The sequence below is a fragment of the Micropterus salmoides genome, unplaced genomic scaffold (genome assembly GCF_014851395.1).
Source record: "Micropterus salmoides isolate LMB-PRFRI ecotype aquatic unplaced genomic scaffold, ASM1485139v1 Ms_hic_scaffold_6, whole genome shotgun sequence".
Taxonomy (NCBI): domain Eukaryota; kingdom Metazoa; phylum Chordata; class Actinopteri; order Centrarchiformes; family Centrarchidae; genus Micropterus; species Micropterus salmoides.
In genome coordinates, this window is record NW_024044348.1 from 32,590,544 (window position 1) to 32,609,198 (window position 18,655).

General features: G+C 41.2%; 1 protein-coding gene across 6 annotated transcripts in view; it reads right to left on the reverse strand.

Annotated features, from left to right (window-relative positions):
* Positions 1–673: 673 nt before the first annotated feature.
* LOC119889804 (AT-rich interactive domain-containing protein 3B-like) overlaps positions 674–18,655 on the reverse strand; it is a 52,405-nt gene continuing 34,423 nt past the window's right edge. For 4 of the 6 annotated variants that reach the window (XM_038700635.1, XM_038700632.1, XM_038700636.1 and 1 more), the window contains 5 exons: positions 9,035–9,218; positions 7,731–7,990; positions 5,757–6,032; positions 5,217–5,309; positions 674–5,072 (listed from right to left, as the gene is read on the reverse strand). In XM_038700635.1, the coding sequence (XP_038556563.1) occupies positions 4,879–5,072; positions 5,217–5,309; positions 5,757–6,032; positions 7,731–7,990; positions 9,035–9,218 (1,007 nt within the window). In that variant the 3' untranslated portion in view covers positions 674–4,878. The remainder of the gene's footprint in view (positions 5,073–5,216; positions 5,310–5,756; positions 6,033–7,730; positions 7,991–9,034; positions 9,219–18,655) is intronic. The other 2 variants (XM_038700637.1, XM_038700633.1) reach the window with 1 other exon arrangement.

Sequence of the window (18,655 nt, forward strand, 5' to 3'; positions counted from 1 at the left end):
CATTGTTCCCTTTTCATATACATGAAACTGCTGTAAAATGATGGCAGCAGGCTACATGCATCACTTCACATTTTACTTTCAAAGAGGCGGTGTCACTTGACTTCCTCATACACACAGCCAGTTTCAGTCTCTTTAATTATTAATTTGTCCGTGTCCTTCAAAAACTACTGGCTCCAGTATGGCCCCTGAGCTCTAAATGGTCCAGAATCATCACTGATGGGGAAATACAGAAAGGGTTGATGGGAATTTTCACAACTTTCATTGTGACATTTCCTGAACATGATGTGCTAGGATTGCTCTCACATGAAACTCATTTGGGAAATGTTAATGAGCTTTTTTAAATATCGGCACGTCCCAAAGCCAGAATGACTCATAAAAAGGCTGGGCTGATATGTTTGCAGAATAACCAAACTTACAGATATCAATAATCGAGCTGTAAGGAGGTTTTTGTTGTTGGGGAACTTGTTGAACCTGTGACACAGACACCTTCCTATGTAATGAAAGTCCACTTTAAAGGATGTGAAAATGCTTCTGGGTGTCACCAAGACTCTAATCTTTGCGTTATAGCCATTTAGAAACTAGAGATAAGTAGCAATGGGTGTGACGTTTGCGATGTCCATATCAGATGGTGACATTAAACTTTTAAAGAGGAAATAAAAAACACACATGAAAATAAGATATAAAGTAAAACTTTATCATGACATACAAGTTTAAAGCCCTGAGAACCATATCTTTATATTACTAATATGAACAAAACTGAATGTGAAAACCACTTTGGAAAAGTGCTCCTCTTAAATACAATCAGCACAAACCAGTTTTTACAAGCATTCATGTGTTTTGTCCTTTTTTTTTTTGTTTGCTTTAATCAAAGAGAAAACTATAATATCAGTAATATCATTATTATCATGTCCATAATAATAACAGTACAAAAATATGCACAAACCCCACAGTTGAATTAATATACGGAGCATTGTACAAGCCAAAAACATAAAATTGATAAATGAGGTATTCGATAACCACTTGCATATGCGCCTGTTTTTACACAGATCAGGTTAGTTTTTAAAACAATTTAAACAACTGAATCAACTCCAAAATCATCTGAGACAAAAGGTTCTACAGACATCCAACTTCACAGCTTCCTGAGTGACGAGACCTTGCCTGCAGTTACTGACGACAAAAATACAAAAATGCAACACCAAAACCAAAGTAGCATTCAGCAAAGTGACCACAGCTTCCGCCAGTACTCGTCCCTCAATGCAGCTTCAACATCAAACGCAACAGTGACTGCAGCCCACTGCCCTGAGGTATTGTGGTATGACGAGGTAGGGGCGGTCTCTAACACACACAGACTTACAGGTACAACACATCATATATACTCATCCACGCAGCATGTCAGGTGGCAGGGGCCTGGAGGTCAGTGAGGTGACCTGAGGGTCAGAGACAAGTGAATGACCAACCCTCCAAACTTTCCGCTTCCACACAATGATCAGCAAAGTGCCCTTCAACAGCAGAAGACTGGGAGTAATAAACAAAATGAGAGGCTAATGCTGGAGAGTGCTTAATCCTTTATGTAAAGACTTTTGAAAGTGTCATCAAAACTTGAACTGAAACTGAATTTGTGTCATCTTGAGCGAGCTCCTCCTTCTGTGATATAATAGACGTACCGGCACCTGCAGTTTCCTAAATGTTATTCCAAGTGTATGTAAGTGTGGTACTCCACAGGTGTGGTTCACATCGTAGAACTGCAACCACATGCTGTATATACTGAACCCGCTTTTTTTTTTAAATCTCTCTCTGTCTCACACACACACACACACAAACACACACACACACACACACACACACACACACAGGCAGTGAAGCTACACTATCAAAACAGTCATTGCTTAGACTAAGCAGATGACACAGAAAGCTTGGACTTAGAAACAAAAAAATGTTTTAGTAGCACAGCCTAAATGATTAAGCTCAACTTACTAAAAACAAGGTCCACCAGGAAAAAATAAAATAAAATTCCACAAATAAATAGCAAATCTCAGCTGTCAATGCAACAGCATGAATGACGACTGGTGTCTAACGTCTGATTGAATTGCTTACCAAAATAAAAAGTGATTACTCTCCAAAGGATTAAACTTTAAGAGAGAGAAATCTTCCCAGCCAGTTGAGGAGTAAAACCTGCACTGGCTGGATCTCACCAGCAACTACTTTAAGGCAGCATCTACAATTCTCACCTTTATAAAATACAGTTATGTGTCATACAGGGTTGTGGAAGGTACACCAAAAGGACTTATGGCACCGTCCTCAAAGTCCTCAAAGCTTCAGCTGTGATGTTCACTGCAAAACGTCTGCAAAACCTGACACGTAATGGCTCAAGTCTAATAAAGCAACAAGGCTGCCCACCTCAGATCACACTGGGCTTGGAGAGGTTTCTAAACTGTTCAAATGCCTCACATTTAACACAGATAAAGATAGAAAATTCATTTTCATCTGTTATGGTATTCCAAAATGCTAACATTTTACATTAAAGGGAGAAAAAAAAACATACAATGCAGGCGTTTCTGGATTATTAAGAAGTGGGTGTTTTCATACAGAGGCCAGACTTGTGGAGCTCTGTCAACACTGTTGTGTTGAAAACCAGCCCCAAGAGCCAATTAAATGTAAAAGATTAAATTAGGGAGACAGCTCAGGAAAGCCCCAGCATCTGGGATACTGTTCTGGATAACAACACCTAAATATCTGCTAACAAAAATGTCCCATTGTTACATGTTATGTAGTCAGATTTTGATACTTGCATCCAGTTTTAAATGGACATATTTTTCATTTCCACTAATCAAGTCATGCCGTGAAACAAGGGAATTTACCTCACCTAAAGATGTTTTCACTTGCTTAGGAAAAAAACAAAAAAAACCTCAAATTCAGAGTCCAAAATAGACCTTGAACTGCCTTTGCTGTGCAGTGCAGCAGGATTGTACGAGGGACCAATCAAGAGGAGCGACCTGGCTAATCTTTGGTATCTAGCTGTGCAATAAACCAGAGGCTAGCGTGAACCAGAAGATCAGGGTGTCAAAACACTGGTCACATGATTGTACACATGCATATCATTTCGCCGCTTTCATGAAAGAAGACGTGTTAACTGTGATTAAGGTGTTGGCAGTCAAATGTAACATGGTTTGTTTTTCCATGTTTTTTTTGCACTCCTGCAACCTTGAAATCGGCTAACAATCCTACAGATCTACACGTGCCAGTGAGGAACCGACTATTCTTTTCCTCTTCCCTGAAAAAAAACAAACAATGCAGATATATATCATTCTTCTCAGACAACAACTTGAGGAACAAAAGAAAAGAAAAGAGAAAAAAGCAAGCAAGCATAAAACAAGTTCTACAAGTAAATACAGGAGGAGCTAGATGTTTACCACCCCAGTTCTGTTTGTCCCCAAAAACCAGCAGCAGCAGCAGTGTGTCGGCACGTTCACGTTCAGTGTCAGTTCAGGTAGGACTTCCATCCCGGGTTGGGGCGTCAAGTCTCCATGGCTTTGCGGCCGTATGAGGTATGTAGTGTGGCTCTCTTTTCGAGTGTCTGATGAGGTATTCTTGAACAGTCGCGTAGACTTGTGCATTCTTCAGTAAAGAATCCGTTTGTTCCCCTCGTCTTTAAATTAACAGTGATTCCTTGCAGTTGTCACTTTCCTTCCTGAGAGAGAGAGAGCGAGAGAGAGACGCCCTCCAGAGCAGAGAGGCCACTGTGAGGTCTACGCTATTAACGATGACGCCGTCAAAATGACATTCAGCTCTGTTGCTGCAGCTGGAGGGAGGATGCACAAACAAAATGGGGGACACCAAACTCAAACCTGATGCTGTGCGGCCTCTCTGTAACACAGACAGACAGGGGCCGGCTGGAGAAAGGAGCTCAGGGTCTGCTCGGCCTGCTGTGGGTGGATTAGAGTTGCTGTTCCCCCAACTTTGTGTGCTACGTGCTTGAAGACAGCTGACTGCAATAAGTTGAATTTTAGGTGGGCGTAAAAATCCTGTGCATTGCTAGTGAGAGTTTACAGTTTGGTTTGTATATATCATTAACCCTCCAACTATTATAATGGACTTAACGTGATCTGAACTGAGGACAGAGTTATGTGTGAAATCAGGTATTTGATGTGCTGATCTACAGCATCTGATTGTTCACCAGTTTCAGTTCAGCAAGAGGCTACAGTGTGTTAAAGAAACCTGAGCGGCCCGGGTTGGAGGCTCGTCAATGTGAGGTGGGTGCTCTACACATGAGTTTCCACTGGTGGGAGTTACCCGACTTCCCCTGATTGCAACTAGGTCAAAAAGAATACAAAAATAAAGTTTGATTCGGGTTAAATATACTACAGCTCCTGAGGTAAAGACACCACTGCAGGTTACTTGATTTGAGGTATGTAAAAAGAGAGAGAGAAAAAAATCATTCTAAAACACAAAATCAAAAAGACAACAAAATGGCAACAAACAAACAAAATGTCGTAAGATAAAACTTTTCAAGTTCAGTTGTGACTACACCTGTCAGTGGGTTTTGGCTGAGCTGATTGTGTTTAGCATGTACATTTGGATTAACAAGTGTGTTTATGTGTAGAGTGTGTGTCTGTATATGTTGTTGTTGTGTGTGTTTGTAGTGTAGTGCGTGTTTGTATGTTGAATACACTGCATAGCTGTGCGTTAGGGCACGTGTTGTCATATAATAATCTTGGGCTCTGTGTTCATGATTGGACAGCCAAGAGGTTGACAGGGTTGATGAGGTATTTGTTGTGCAACAGTCTGTTATTCTTATCGGTTTCTCATTGTACTGTATATTCTTGCTGGGCCTCCCGGTGGAAGAGAGGCCTGGGGAGCAGGTACAAAGGGCAGCCTGAGTTAGGGTGACCCGCTGGGGGCCGGCTCAGCCGAGCTGGGACCCTTGGAGGAGGAGGAGGACGAGGGGCTGAGGGTCTGAGCCAGGGGTGCAGAGAAGCCAAAGCTAGTGCTGGTTCCAGCAGGGGAGGCTGAAGCAGCAGCTGCCGACACAGCAGGCCCAGGGGCCCCTCCAGACTTCTGGGCAAACAGAGTTCCTGTAGGAAAACGGGTGACATCATTGCATAAACATGGCGCCTTTATCACTACAAGTACAATTAACAGCACCATTAGGAGAAACAAGTGAAAGTAAAGGCATCACGACATTATTACTATTTATGGATGAGATGTCCCACACAAACCTGAGTAGATTGTGCCATTGACCTCCACTGAGACAGTGATGCTGGCATTTCCATTGGTTGAGATGCTCAGAGACATGTCCTGCTGCTTCTCATCTGAAGAAACAGGAATAACAGTGCATTGAGGATTTTGTTTGGTGTACTCACGTAACATATTTTCCTTCAAAATCCCAACAGTAATACACTTACATGTGCAATTACAAATGCTTACAAATGCTCTGCCTCCAAATTGCTTCCCATTTTAAACTAACATGACTACTTATGTTAAAGGGCTGAACATTTATGCAATGATTTTATATTTGTAATTTTTATCTAAACATAATAAGAACTGTGGAATTTAGATTTAACTTTGACATTAGTTCTTTGCAGTTGATCGGAGTCACTGTCAATGTGATCATATTTTTGTTGAGTATTTAATATCCACTAGAGGTCACTTTGGTCATTCACCTCTGTGGAAAAATGTTAATTTAAACAATGATGTGTCAAACTACAAGGGAAGTTGAATGTTGGTTCAACAGAATATCGTCAAGTGGCATCACTGACCTCTGGTGGTAATGGTGGGGGCTCCGATGCGCAGGTTCATGGGCATTTGGGAAGCCATGGCCAGCAGGTTATGTTGGAAAGCCTGCTGCATCAGGCGCTGCTGCTCTTCCGCCAGGCGGGCCATCTTCCTCTCTGGCCCATCTCCTCCACCGCTGGTCTCCAGCTTTTCTCTCAGCTGCTCCAACGTGGCGGCTCTTGCCAAACCTGCAACCTGCTGCTGACCCAGGGCCAGCGCCATGGAGGGTCTCGCCGCCATGATGGAGGGGGTCAGGTCTTCTGGAAGACAGAGAAATGGAGGGTTAGGTTTGTGAATTCAAATGGACACGTTAATCAGGAACCTACAGAGGGTGAATGTGAATGGTTATACATGTGCTAGCCTCTTGCCCGATGGGAGCTGGGATGGTCCAGGTTCTGCAATGCTGAATAGGATAAGTGGGTATTATGGATGGATAGATTATATTTTTATGTCAGTCTGAACATAATTTCATAATAGATTTCTAGAATATCATATATAGTTGCATATCATGAAAGATGTCCTGAGAGAAATGTGTGTTAAGACACTAAGGCCATATTTACGCACCTTTCCTTTTTTGAACAAAATAAGTGACTCCAAGTGATTTTGGTTCTAATGGACAACACAAACCATCAGCACAGACTTCCCAACTTATCAAATAGTCTCTACTTATTTCTAGTTCAATTAAACCCGTCTTTATTAAGCTGATGGCCCCCTTTGAAACTCCTTCAAGGACACTTTACACCCTACTTTAAGAGTGACCGATTTAAATAAAAACAAAACAGAGCTGGCTTTGGGCATGCAAAGCAGTTACACACCTAAGGTGACTGGGTCAGTCAAATCACGTACCATCCTACATGACCACATAGAGTGTCAGGTGAAATACGCTGCGTTACACAAGTCACCTGTTCCTTACTACAGCAACGATTAGTTGATTAATTGATTAGTTGTCAACTATTAAATAAATCTTTGAATAAAGCTTTGAGTCCTTTTTTGAAAAAGAAAAAACGTCAAAAATCTCTGTTTTCAGCTTCTCAAATGCGAATATTTTCTGGTCTCCATGACAGTAAACTGAATATATTTGGGCTCTGGGAAACACTTATGCACATTTTTCACAACTAATCGATTATTTGAGAAAACAGATTAATCGATAATGAAAACAATCGTTAGTTGCAGCCCTAAAACAAACACGAACACATACTCATACCAATACAAATGCACACATGCACATTTGAGGAAAAAGGAGCCGGTGCTCTGATGAAAACACTGTGACTCTACTGTGACTCTACTGTCAGAAATACATCATGTCTTTTAAATGTATTGTAAACATTGTTGATACTGACAAATACTTAAATCTGTAAGTACTTTTCCATTCGTGTGTTATTCACTGCTGTGACTATATGAAGTTTTTCTAAATTGCAACAGAGGGCAGTATTTCCCTATGAATATTTCTCTAAGAAGTCTCAACACATCTGCAACCGGAACATGTCAGTTCAACCAGTCAAGAGAGGCTACAATGTCTGAAGTAAACATTTACCCAGTTTAATATAACCTACATCAATCTAGAGAAGGGTGTCTGAGTATAAATGCTTGTTGTTTTCCCCAGCAACACCCTTCTTCACCCTTCGTAGTTACACACATGTATATCTGAGAGCTGCCTGTTTACTTGCAGGCAGGCTTTTTTTAAGAAGGTAACCCCCTACACCCATATTTTTTCAACATTTAAATTTGTGGGATAAAAATTAGCCACCTCTTTATGCTGTCATGAAGCTTTGTGATTATTTTCAAAATATATGTTACACTCAGTGAGGTTATGGTCTCTTCAAGTAAAAACATATTAATGGTTGCTTTAGACTTAAATGTCATTCGTGTTCGTTTGCCTGACTATAATACCAGACTAGGAAGTTTTGTTCACGCCATAAGAAGTCTCTATGTCCAGTTGTTGACCTTATGGTTCCTACCTTTCTTCAGAGAGGGTCCTGGTGAAGCCTGAAGGCCGTTGAGGGCCCCTGAGGTACCTGCCCCCAGAACTGAAAGGTGCATCTTGGGAGGTGAGAGGATGTGGGGAGCTGTGCTGGGAGATGGAGAGAAGCGGAAGAGGCTGCTGCTGTAGCTCGGACGACGACCCTCGCGCCGGTTACTGTCGATGGCAGCCTGGAGCTCACCCGGGGAGCTGAGGCCTTTCCTCTCGCACTCATACGGGTACAGGTATTTCATATACCTTAAGAGGAGAACACACACAAAGCAATACATCAGATCCTTCGCGCACATTCACAGATGTAAAAACTGTGTTTGACACATGGTTACACGCAGGCATATGGCCAGAAAAATAAATTATAAATCAGGTTTTTTCCAGCACAACTCTAGCTGTGTTAACTGTGTTTCTCAAATACCCTTCCCTCATTATAGAAACCGGGCCTCTTGTTTACATGACATCTACAAAGTCAGATTACACTAGAAAACCGACTTTACTTAAGTACATGTAATCGCACAGAATTTAATGAGAAACCTGGTATGAACATTGATGACATCAAAAGGGGCTCAGTCACAGCTCTGGTTTTTCCCATCCCATGAGAGCATGTGGTAAAATAAACATACAGTATTGTGCAAGCTGACTGCATAATGGTGGAACAGCAGCACACATGATCAATAAGAAGCTGAGAGCAGCATCCATTAGACAGAGCTAGCGGAGCAACGCTACATAAGAGCCCACCAACATTAAAAATACATAAAGGTTCATTAGGGCACCCTGCTAGTGGACAGGATAGAGGTGTTACATCAGGTGTTACATATACTGAAGGATTTCCATCAAGAAAGCAAGAGAGTTTTAGTCGAGGAACGGCGTACAGGCTGTCAGTCAAACCCCACCTTAGTCACTGTGAACTCTGACCCAGATCCCGTCATTAAATCTATAGGAATCAATGGGCTCTATGTGTGATGTAATGGACGAAGGGATTGAATGTGAGGAGGGAAGGTGGTCTAGAGGAGGAAACAGGCTTAGATGTGAATAAACACATGGGCCCGGGTTAATATTGACATCCACACTCATACCACTACACACACACACACACATTTGTGGCATAAGGAAGGTGCTTGTTTCCAGATTAGAAGTCGCACACTTGAGATTCTTCATGAATTTTTCGTAAATTAAATAAGATTAACATTAGACAGGCGGAGTATCTGGGTGTAAACAGTGAAATTATAGCTACTCCAACCAATGAAATTAATTTCGCTGGATGTTTTTCTGACACAGACACAGACTTACTGTGTGCGCAGGGTGAAAGCTGCACTGGTGATGGAGGTTGGCAGGTTGAGTCCCTTTGTGATTTCTCTCCAGATCTTCTTGTTGATAACCTCCACCAAGCCTCCCTTCTCTGTCACCAGCTTGTATAACATGTACAAATCCAGGACCTGCTTGGCCATGATGGGGATGCGATTGACTGGGGTTCCTATGGAGGAGAAGACATAATATAAGTCAATGTGTACATCTGAATTTACTTCAGAGTGCATTTGTGTGTCACATGTGCATGCAATTTTTAACACGTACAATTCCAACGGGAATGCGACTCATAATGCTGACAATTTCTTTTGTGTGCTTCCCTGCTGAGACATATTGGCACCTGACACAGAAAATACATTCAAAGCTGCTACAGTGAAAATGACATTATGCATTAATCCATCCACCAGTCAATTTAGACAATTTATGTTGATCCCTCTGTGACCACCAGGCACTGATCTAAGTGCTGTAAGGATGACAAGGGTGGCATGCCTGTTGCCTGCACGTCTGTTAAATTTGGCTTGAAAACAAATTAGCCCAGTTAAGGCAATCTGGCTTGACCTGGAAAAGGGGATTCGCAAACAACACAAAGCAAAGCGGCTCTAGACTTTTGATACAGATGCATTAATCTTGTCAACAGCTTATCTGCAGTGAGGCTTTCACGGAGCGAGTGCTGAGGGGGCGGAGGGAGGACGAGGAGGGAGATGGGGGTGGTTCGCAGTATGCAACAGAATCAAAAAGTGCAATGTGCAACTGTGTAAGCATGGAGCGGGAGGAGGGGACTGGGGATTGTGACGACCTGCTAATCCATGGGCTGCGGTGGGTGGGGGGTTCCTGGATAGGCCAGTATAATGAAGCTCATTTAGAGGATTGCACTGAGTAAATCCACACCCCTCCACTGTTAGCGCTGCCGGGCCCAGTGTAGGGGAGTTGTACAGATTTGCCCTCACAGCAACTGCCAGCCAATCCTTCAGCCCCTCCACAGGCTGCTCTTAACCTGGAATCAGACTCATTAACGACTTTGTAAAACAGCAGTGTGATCAGACCATGAAGATTAGCCCTGATTCATTTTCTTAAGTTAGCAACATGTCTTTAAGCCATGTGCAAGGGGCCTAGGTGAACACATGGACTTAGTGTCCTAGTGTGGAGATCAGGAAGGTGTGGTAACACTGTTAGTGCACTATGGCTCTGACCTGTAAGGTGCACTACTTAATATTGGTTGTAATGTCTAAAGCTTACTCTACTGATGAAATTCACTGTTAAATATCTGTCTAGAAATATAGCAGACTTCTAGAAGGTGAAAGGTGGGACCTGTGTTTGTCTAAGGTGGGAGATCCATATACATTCAAATGAAAAAACCAGGAAGTAATTGTAGGCAACTATAATCAGATAATATATAAAAAGCGGAAATACATGTAGGAGTGTAATATGTACAGTGGAACCAGTTTATTAGGTTCACCTTTAAAATCTAATGCAATTCAGTACAACCTGTAATGCTGTTCTGGTGAAGCAGTCATCTTATCTCCAGAACCAATTAACAATTGGCAAAATAGGAGAACCTTTGCAAAGATGCCAGCTTTCTTTACAGATCATTTGGATTAGCTACGTTTTAGGTCTGATTAAGCATTTAATGTCTCTGTTAAATGTCAGGTCAGTATTCCCATTTTAATCCATCCAATAAGTGAAATTAGCCATAATCCTTCCAAACGCACATTGTTTTTTAGTTTTAACAGTAGTGATTTTACCAGTGATAGCTATTTCAGCAGAACAGAGAGTAAACTTATTCTGAGGTGGCCAACTACAGTAAACTAAATGTAGATGGCAGACCTCCGACTGTATCTGTGGGCAGTAGCAACATTTCCAGAACACAGCTTCGCTGCTAGCGCCTAGTCAGTTATTTAATGCAGCGCTGGACATCAATCCTACATCAAACAATTAGTACAACCAGAGGGGTCAGAGATCAGCCAGGGGTTATTGATGTGTGAATTAAACTGCAGGTCAGCAGGAAGCCATGTTTTCATACTGGCCTGAACGTGAACAATGAGAGCACAACAAATGAGACACAACAGCACTGGCCCCATAGTGACAGGCCAGCAGTTAGTCTGGCTTTAATTCACGCCTATGCTTTTATTCACTCCTGCTTCAATATCTGCTGTCAAATCAGATCAAATTTAATGTATTTACAAGGAACCATTTTTAGAGCCCATAACCACACAAAGCAAGCCAAAAACAGACAAATTTCAGACAGGAGTGTGTGTGGTGAGTGTGTGTGTATAAGAGTAAACCACAAACTAGCTTTATATTTGAAACCTAAAACAGCATTAATTAGTCAACACTTGACATCAGCGAGGTTTCACATTTCAACATGGCCCAACCTCATATGAAAGCACTGGAAAAGCACCTTTGATAATACCGTAAAAAAATCACATTAGTAACACTTGGGCAGTTAGCTGGAGAGTTCCATAATTTGAGAGCCTTTGGTGTCCAACATCTGCTCCGTTTCCAACCCTGGAGACATTTAGCTCTAACAGGCTTAATTAGACCAGTCCAAAACATCTCTTTTGATCACAGCAGCACGCCTCCTCTGCCTCACACATTACTTATAACTTATTTTTCTGTAGAGAATACCAGAGACATCATGACCAGCAATGATAAGAGACTACTTCATGGCATTTAGCCACGCAGGCCTCGAGTAGGCAACCATTGCGTATCATCACTTTGTAAAACCCTGATTTGTCCACTCGGCTGCTCTGAGCCAATCTGTAATTGGCTGCAGGCTTCACCTCCCATCATCCTTTGCCCCGGACTGATTTTCCCCCAGGGACAGGGCCATCAGGAGCCTAGTGATTAATGGCACCAGGGGTCAGAGGTTGCTCTGGTGGGAAGTGCCGCGGCTGAGGGCCCCTGAACCACTCCCTAAGTCCTTCCTCCGACTTCTACAGTGAACACAGGAGCCACACGGCAAGTCTTCAAACGGCTAGACTTCAAATGATAAGGGATATAGATAGAGAGTCAGACAGAGGTGGAAAAGGGTTTGACAAATAAAGGCCTTTAAGGGATAATACTTTTGGAGAGTGTTTGATATTAGGTGATTAGCAAATATTTTGTGCAGTAAATTAATATCTCTATATTTGATCACTTTCATGCCTGTCATGATTTCTCCACAGTGTAAAAATCAGTTACAGCATTTACACTATGGGTAAATAAATCTTCATGACACACAACAGAATGATAGTAAAACACATTCACGCAAACTCTTTTATACAGTAACATATCAAATCAAGTGAAAAGCCTTTTAGCTATCATTTCAGAGGCTGGAGACATTGGTCAAACCATACAAAATTTGTAATGACAACTAACATTGGGCCTATGCACTGAGCAAAACCAAACAGCCTGTGACAGACAGAGACAGACTGTCCATCTGGATAAAACATTAACATTTCCCACCTCACATTGAGCTTTCTATCTTAATGTGAGGACACAAAAAAGAGGAACAAGGTCATTTTATCTGACCCCTGACCTATTTTTATCAGGAAACAGCTGTTCACATTAAAGGGCCTCTATAATAAATCAATTGGGCGCCCCTGACGCCAGCAGTGGTAAATTACATATCGCTGACTTCACGTGATGTGCATTTTTTAAATAATTAAGTGACAGAGCAACAGCTCTCCAGCGGACAGCACACAGGAAATTAATTTTTTACTCAATGAGCACTGGCTGGTGTGAGGTTTCACTACCATCTACACTGAAGAAAGACAGGGAAAAGCAGAGGGAGAGAAGGAAACACCTTCTCGTGGTCTTTGGGTGCTTTAATTCTGGTGATTAATTTCGAAATTATTCTGTTGGATTATTCTACTTGCATGCAAAGAGAGCGTTAGACAGGAAAACACAGAAACAGAGCGGGGTAGAGAATAGCATGGTGAGAGAGATGAGCTGGGATCAATAAAATGACACATTGTGAGAAAAAGAAAAAGAAGGCATGAAGAGGGGGATAGGGGTGTTTTTGCTGCCTTTAGGAGGGAGGGATGAAAGGGAAGGGAAAAGGGAAGGGGGAGGTGTAGTAGCTAGCCAGCTGGAGAAAGACTGGATTACTGCTGTAAGGAAGGTGTCAGCCAGCACAAACAGCCACTGGCCTCATGGCAGTGTCTGAGTCCTTTCAGAGCATCCACACCGCAGCCAGCCAGCCCACCCACCCACACGTTCTCCCTCCACCCACACCTCCCCCCTCCTCCTCCCCTCTACCTCAACCACCAGATAAGACCCAACCAGGGCTACATCTTACTCTCTGTACAATTTCCTCAGTTCAATTTAAGTGTATTCTCTTGGCTCTAATGCCAAAGCTGTATATAAAGTCCAATATCAAAAACACTTTCTAAACTAAAACATGTCAAGAAGATCAATTATTCGAAAAGCATAAACTGCAGCACTGGTATTTCAAACTGCTTACGGTGCTGCAATTCGTGCTTTCCACCAAAACTTCAAATTCATGCTATTCCTACTTTACATGCCCTGCTATTTCTTAAACTCTGGATAATGAACATTTTATTGGAGGTGATACTAAATGTACCTAAATGTTTTGTTCATATCCGAACCTGAAGTAATGCATGTTTGACACCTTGTATTCATAGTGTGGCACATTTATCTTGATCTTTATTTGGGTTGTATTCATACCCAACAGCCCAAACACTTCATTGACATGGGACAGAGAGACACTGACAGGAGAGACAAGTGTCTGGACTCCACATGCTAGGAGTTTACTTTACGTCGGGCTGCCCCTGGCTGTTATGTTTATATGTTCGTTTGTCGGGGCAGCATATTGTCAGGACCCTGCTGTATGCTGGGACATGTTTGTTTTATTTTTAATGCACGGCTAGGGACATAAAAGGTAAAAAAGCCTCCAGTGTAAGGAATTTGCTATCTTTAGTGCAGGCAGAGCAACCACTCGCATGACGGACCAATTCATATCAAGTGTTAAGATATGTACCCTCCACATAAGGGAAGTTAAATGTAACGTTACACTATAGAGACATTGCTATTCTAAGCATGACGCTAAAGCCACAGCTGGTAGAGACATAGAGAGATAGAGATAGAGAGACAGTCATCTGATAAAGTCTATATAACACTGTATGTTGGTCGATATGCTCTATAGCTGCATAGGTTTCATTCCTGTCCTATCAATAAAATGCAATTAATGTGAATTGTCAGAGGGAGAAAGGCAGAGAGACAGAGAGAGGGGCAAGATAGGACACAATGAAAGAAATAATGACATATTTTTTAGGGCTGCACGATTTAGAGAAAAAGTGATATTGCGATTATTGTCAACCATATTGCGATTTGCGATTGTGATTTGATTATAACGGAACAAACAGTACTGTGAGTCTACTAGCTTATTTATCAAGGAATACCAAGAAATGAACAATAACTAGTAAACAGATGTAAAACAGAACAAGGGGAGCGTGTTGCTCTACAGAGGAGGCGGACAGAGGGAGCAGATACTGGCATACTGGCACCGGCTCAATGTGCATCTGTCTAATGCAGAGTCTCTATCCACAGCCTGGAGGAGGAACTGTCCATGAGTGTGTTAAATAAAGAGTATAATGTTTAGTTAATAGTATACTGGTAGTATAACAATAATATATTAAATACTACATTCATTAGAATTTCATATTATAGTGTACTTTGTTTACTACTTGTTGAATATTAAATCCAGTTACAGCTATTTCATTTCTGTGGGTTGTTTTTATTTATTTAATCCTTGAAAAGGCTCTAAATCGGCCTCTAATTTGTTAATGCTAAGTACTAACTTGTCAATAATCATATTGATCAACATTTAATGATTTGCTGTAGCACGTCAAACTTTTTTTAATGTCCTGCCCCATCCAGGCTGTGATTGGTCGGTTGACGAAAAGTGACTGACAAGCACGTTGGCTCTGTGAAAAGTTGAATATGTCGAACAACTAAAGGCATTGATAAAGCTAACGTTAAATGGCAGCAAGCCAAATCCAAACCTTCTTTATCTTCTCCCAGTTTTATCTGTCTGACCGCTTCAGCCGCCTCTGACGTCAGAGCTACCGGAGCACCGGCATTTCTCTGGTTTCTCCGAAAATCATCTTTTCTATGACTGTTCATTTTGTAGCACATTCTGGGGGGACTTTGAGAATTACATATATTCTAAAACAACACATACAATCACAGTTGAAAGGAAAAATGTCATTACCTACTTTGAATCTAAAGATAAGAACGTATGTACCATTGTGAATCTCTTTGTTTTGTTGGGGAAATTTCATATTCACAAAGCTAAATGCTCTAAGTCTACCCCATGTTTTAAAGTACTCTTAATCGAAATTGATATGTACTTTGAGTCTCTTAAACTTGTAATAAACAAGAAAAGCATTTCAATAAGTAATATCTACTCAGAGCTATTCATCTAAAAAAATATCTTAATGTCACCACCTGTTAAGATAGTCTGTCACTCACTCACTTACTCATCTCTTAGTCTGTCCTGTTTTGTATTTCCTTTTGTTTCTGTTAATGTATTTGTTATTTAAGTTTATTATAAATTTATATATCTTGCACTATTATGTTATATTAAGTCTTATATTGTGCTTATAAGCTGGAATGTCTGAATGTCTGTAACCTGATTTTCAATCAAATGTTTAAAAAAACAAACAAACAAACAAAAAAATCTAATGTTTTGAACAATTAGCGGTGGGGCAGGGAGGTAGGGTTACAGTAGGTTGTTGTCTTTAAAGTTACTCGCACACTGCTTATGAACAATTTTTCTCATTGCACGTAGGCTTATTTGTTTGTAGGGGCACATGCAAGAGCCTGGTGTGGGCGGAGATAATGAGCAGCCTGCAGCACACACAGAGAAGAGAGTGGCTCACACACCTTTTCTCTTTTATTAAATCACACACTTTTTGCGGTTATGTAATTGCACATGATGACATCGCGATTGCGATTAGATCAATCGTGCAGCTCTAGTATTTTTTGCCAACTGTACTTAGCCATGATGAAAAGGAACACAAAAAGCAAGAAAACTGAGTATTTCCCATGGCCTACGAGTTTGAATTAATGAGATCTTACAGAATGAACAATACTTGGTCCTGTGAAGCCACATGTATCCATCTACAGACATAAAGATAACATGCTACAACATTTTCAAGTCAAGCCATGGCATGATTTGACTATATTAACGACAGTCTCAAGACAATTTTATTTACTTATTCCAACATTACAAATCACACATTTGCTTCAAGGTGTTCTACAACCTATACAGCATACAACACCCTCTATCCTTATTCAGATAAAGAAAAGCTCCCCCAAAATAACTTCTAAAAGGGAAGAAATCCAATGAAGGCATAAACAAAGAAAGCACAAAGCACTGTGTGTTATTCATCTGGGCAATTAAGTGACAAAGCAGCTGTACACATATGTCAGATCAGCAAAAAAAAAGCAAACATCCAATGATGGATAAGTCACTTAAAGCTATATTTACTCAGGAAAGTGTGAGAGTAGCTTCTTAGTAAGAATTATTACAGTGAGAAGGCAGCCAGTATTTTAAAGGAGCTGTCTTCTGTGTTCAGTCATCTGCTTCAGCCTATAGTGTAAAACAGCCTTGCAAAACTGGCGAGGCTCCAAACAACAGCCAGTAGCTGTAAATCCCGCTGGGTGCTGTTCACACACTGGGGGAGGCTGTCAGACTACAAATAATGACGCTATTAGAACTTGAATCCCACGATTAGAAGTTTGTCAAGCGTAATTAAGCAATAAATCCCTGTACTGACAAGCCTGATACGGTTTTATATGATGTTTAAAGTGCCATTTGCCGTTTTGTCCAGCCTTAATCTTTTGGCCGTTATGCCAGTAAAGCATCTTTGAACTGAATTAGAGAGTCGAACAGAAAGAGAGAGAGAGAGAGAGAGAGAGAGAGAGAGAGAAACATGACTCCTTCTCCACGGGTCATAAAGATGGGTCACCTGGTAAAATAGAGGGGGAGGGGGATTGAAAAGACTGGATGGCGCGAAAAGTGAGACGGCCTCTCCAACTGTAACCCAAGTCCCCTCGATCCCCAGAGACCCGGAAGATCAACTGACTAGACCCCAATCAACACCGGCTGATATGGAGCCGACAGAGAGATGGATGAATGGACGGATGGACGAATAGGTGGAAGGATGGTTGATGTCTCTCATGCTTGATGATTATTCAGGGTCACTGGTGTTTCAGTTACTGAAGGATCTCAGAAAAGGGAAAAAGGACATCTGACCAATTAAAAGTAACGCAAGCATTAAAAGTTTTAAGCCACAAAATGCTGCCCTTTTGCGACAAAAATGCGTACAACAGTTATGAATACAAGTAAAGAAATAGAAAGCCATTTGATTGTAGAAAGAAACCTGATTGTCTGCTACCTATCTCCCCCACATTAGTGAAATCTCCTCCCCTCTGCTCTGTTTTGTGCTTCACAAAAGGAAAATGTAGTGACTCAGCCTGTGTCTACTATGTTGTTACACCAGCCAGCAGGCACATTTGAAGTTATCAAACCACTATCTGGGAATGTTTGTCTTAGGTCAGCATCTAGTTGACCAGTGAAATTGTGCACGTGGCTGATGAATTTGCAACGTACTAGCCAGAGGCCAGTGTTTCGAGCTTGTTATTGTGAGGCCAGCATTCTGCACACTTACTCTATGATTTTTGAATCCGATAATATAATCTCTATCACATTGTACCGACCTACTATGAGTGGTAGACAATGTCTTCAGCACTATAGGCTGTACGCCTCCATGCATTGCTCATGCATGACACATGCATTTAGTGTGTACAACAACATTTCTCCACCCTCTTTGCATAATTCTGATAAGACTTGGTTTTGTTGAAAATGTTGTATTGCTAGTGCTGATAAAAGACCTGAGCTTCCCTTACTTATTCTGCTGAGCACCAGTATGTTTCTCCAGAATTTGCTTCTTTTTGCATACATTTTATTCAATACTTTCTGAACACAAAGAGCTTGATATGAAATTTGCCTAAATAGCGTGTAAAGTTAACAACATTTATTTCATGTGGAAATATCTGCTCTAAAAACGTTTTCCATCTAATGATACAGGCCTGTATTGTGAGTTGCAGTCAGGAAAAGGTCAATGAAAGATGTTTTCTCTCCATAAGCTGAACTACTCAAGAACTCAACTAAATTTAGGATGCGTTATTAACATTGAGTACTGCCGGCAAAATCTGTTTGCTGTGTAAATGAAAAAGCTTAAGAAAGTCTATCTAGTTTAAATTTGTTGCATCAGATAATAAACACTAAATATTAAACCCTCAATAAGAAAAGATGTTCTGATAGAAAATATAAGCTAATGTCTTTTTGCATCACAATTTTTAGTGAATGACCTATGCTCTGCTCTATATTTACTCCTGAAGAAGATCCAAGTGAGAGAAAAAGTATGGCCTTGTAAACAGCCATCTCTGATCTTCGCAGAAATTTCAAGAATGTATATGTCGCAGCTACGTGGCAATGGTATGTTCTATGCATAATAGGAGAACAGGCTTTGGGATCAACTGTAGATTCATGTGATACAAATGCAAATGTTAGGCTCAACCTTTTCTACTGGAGTA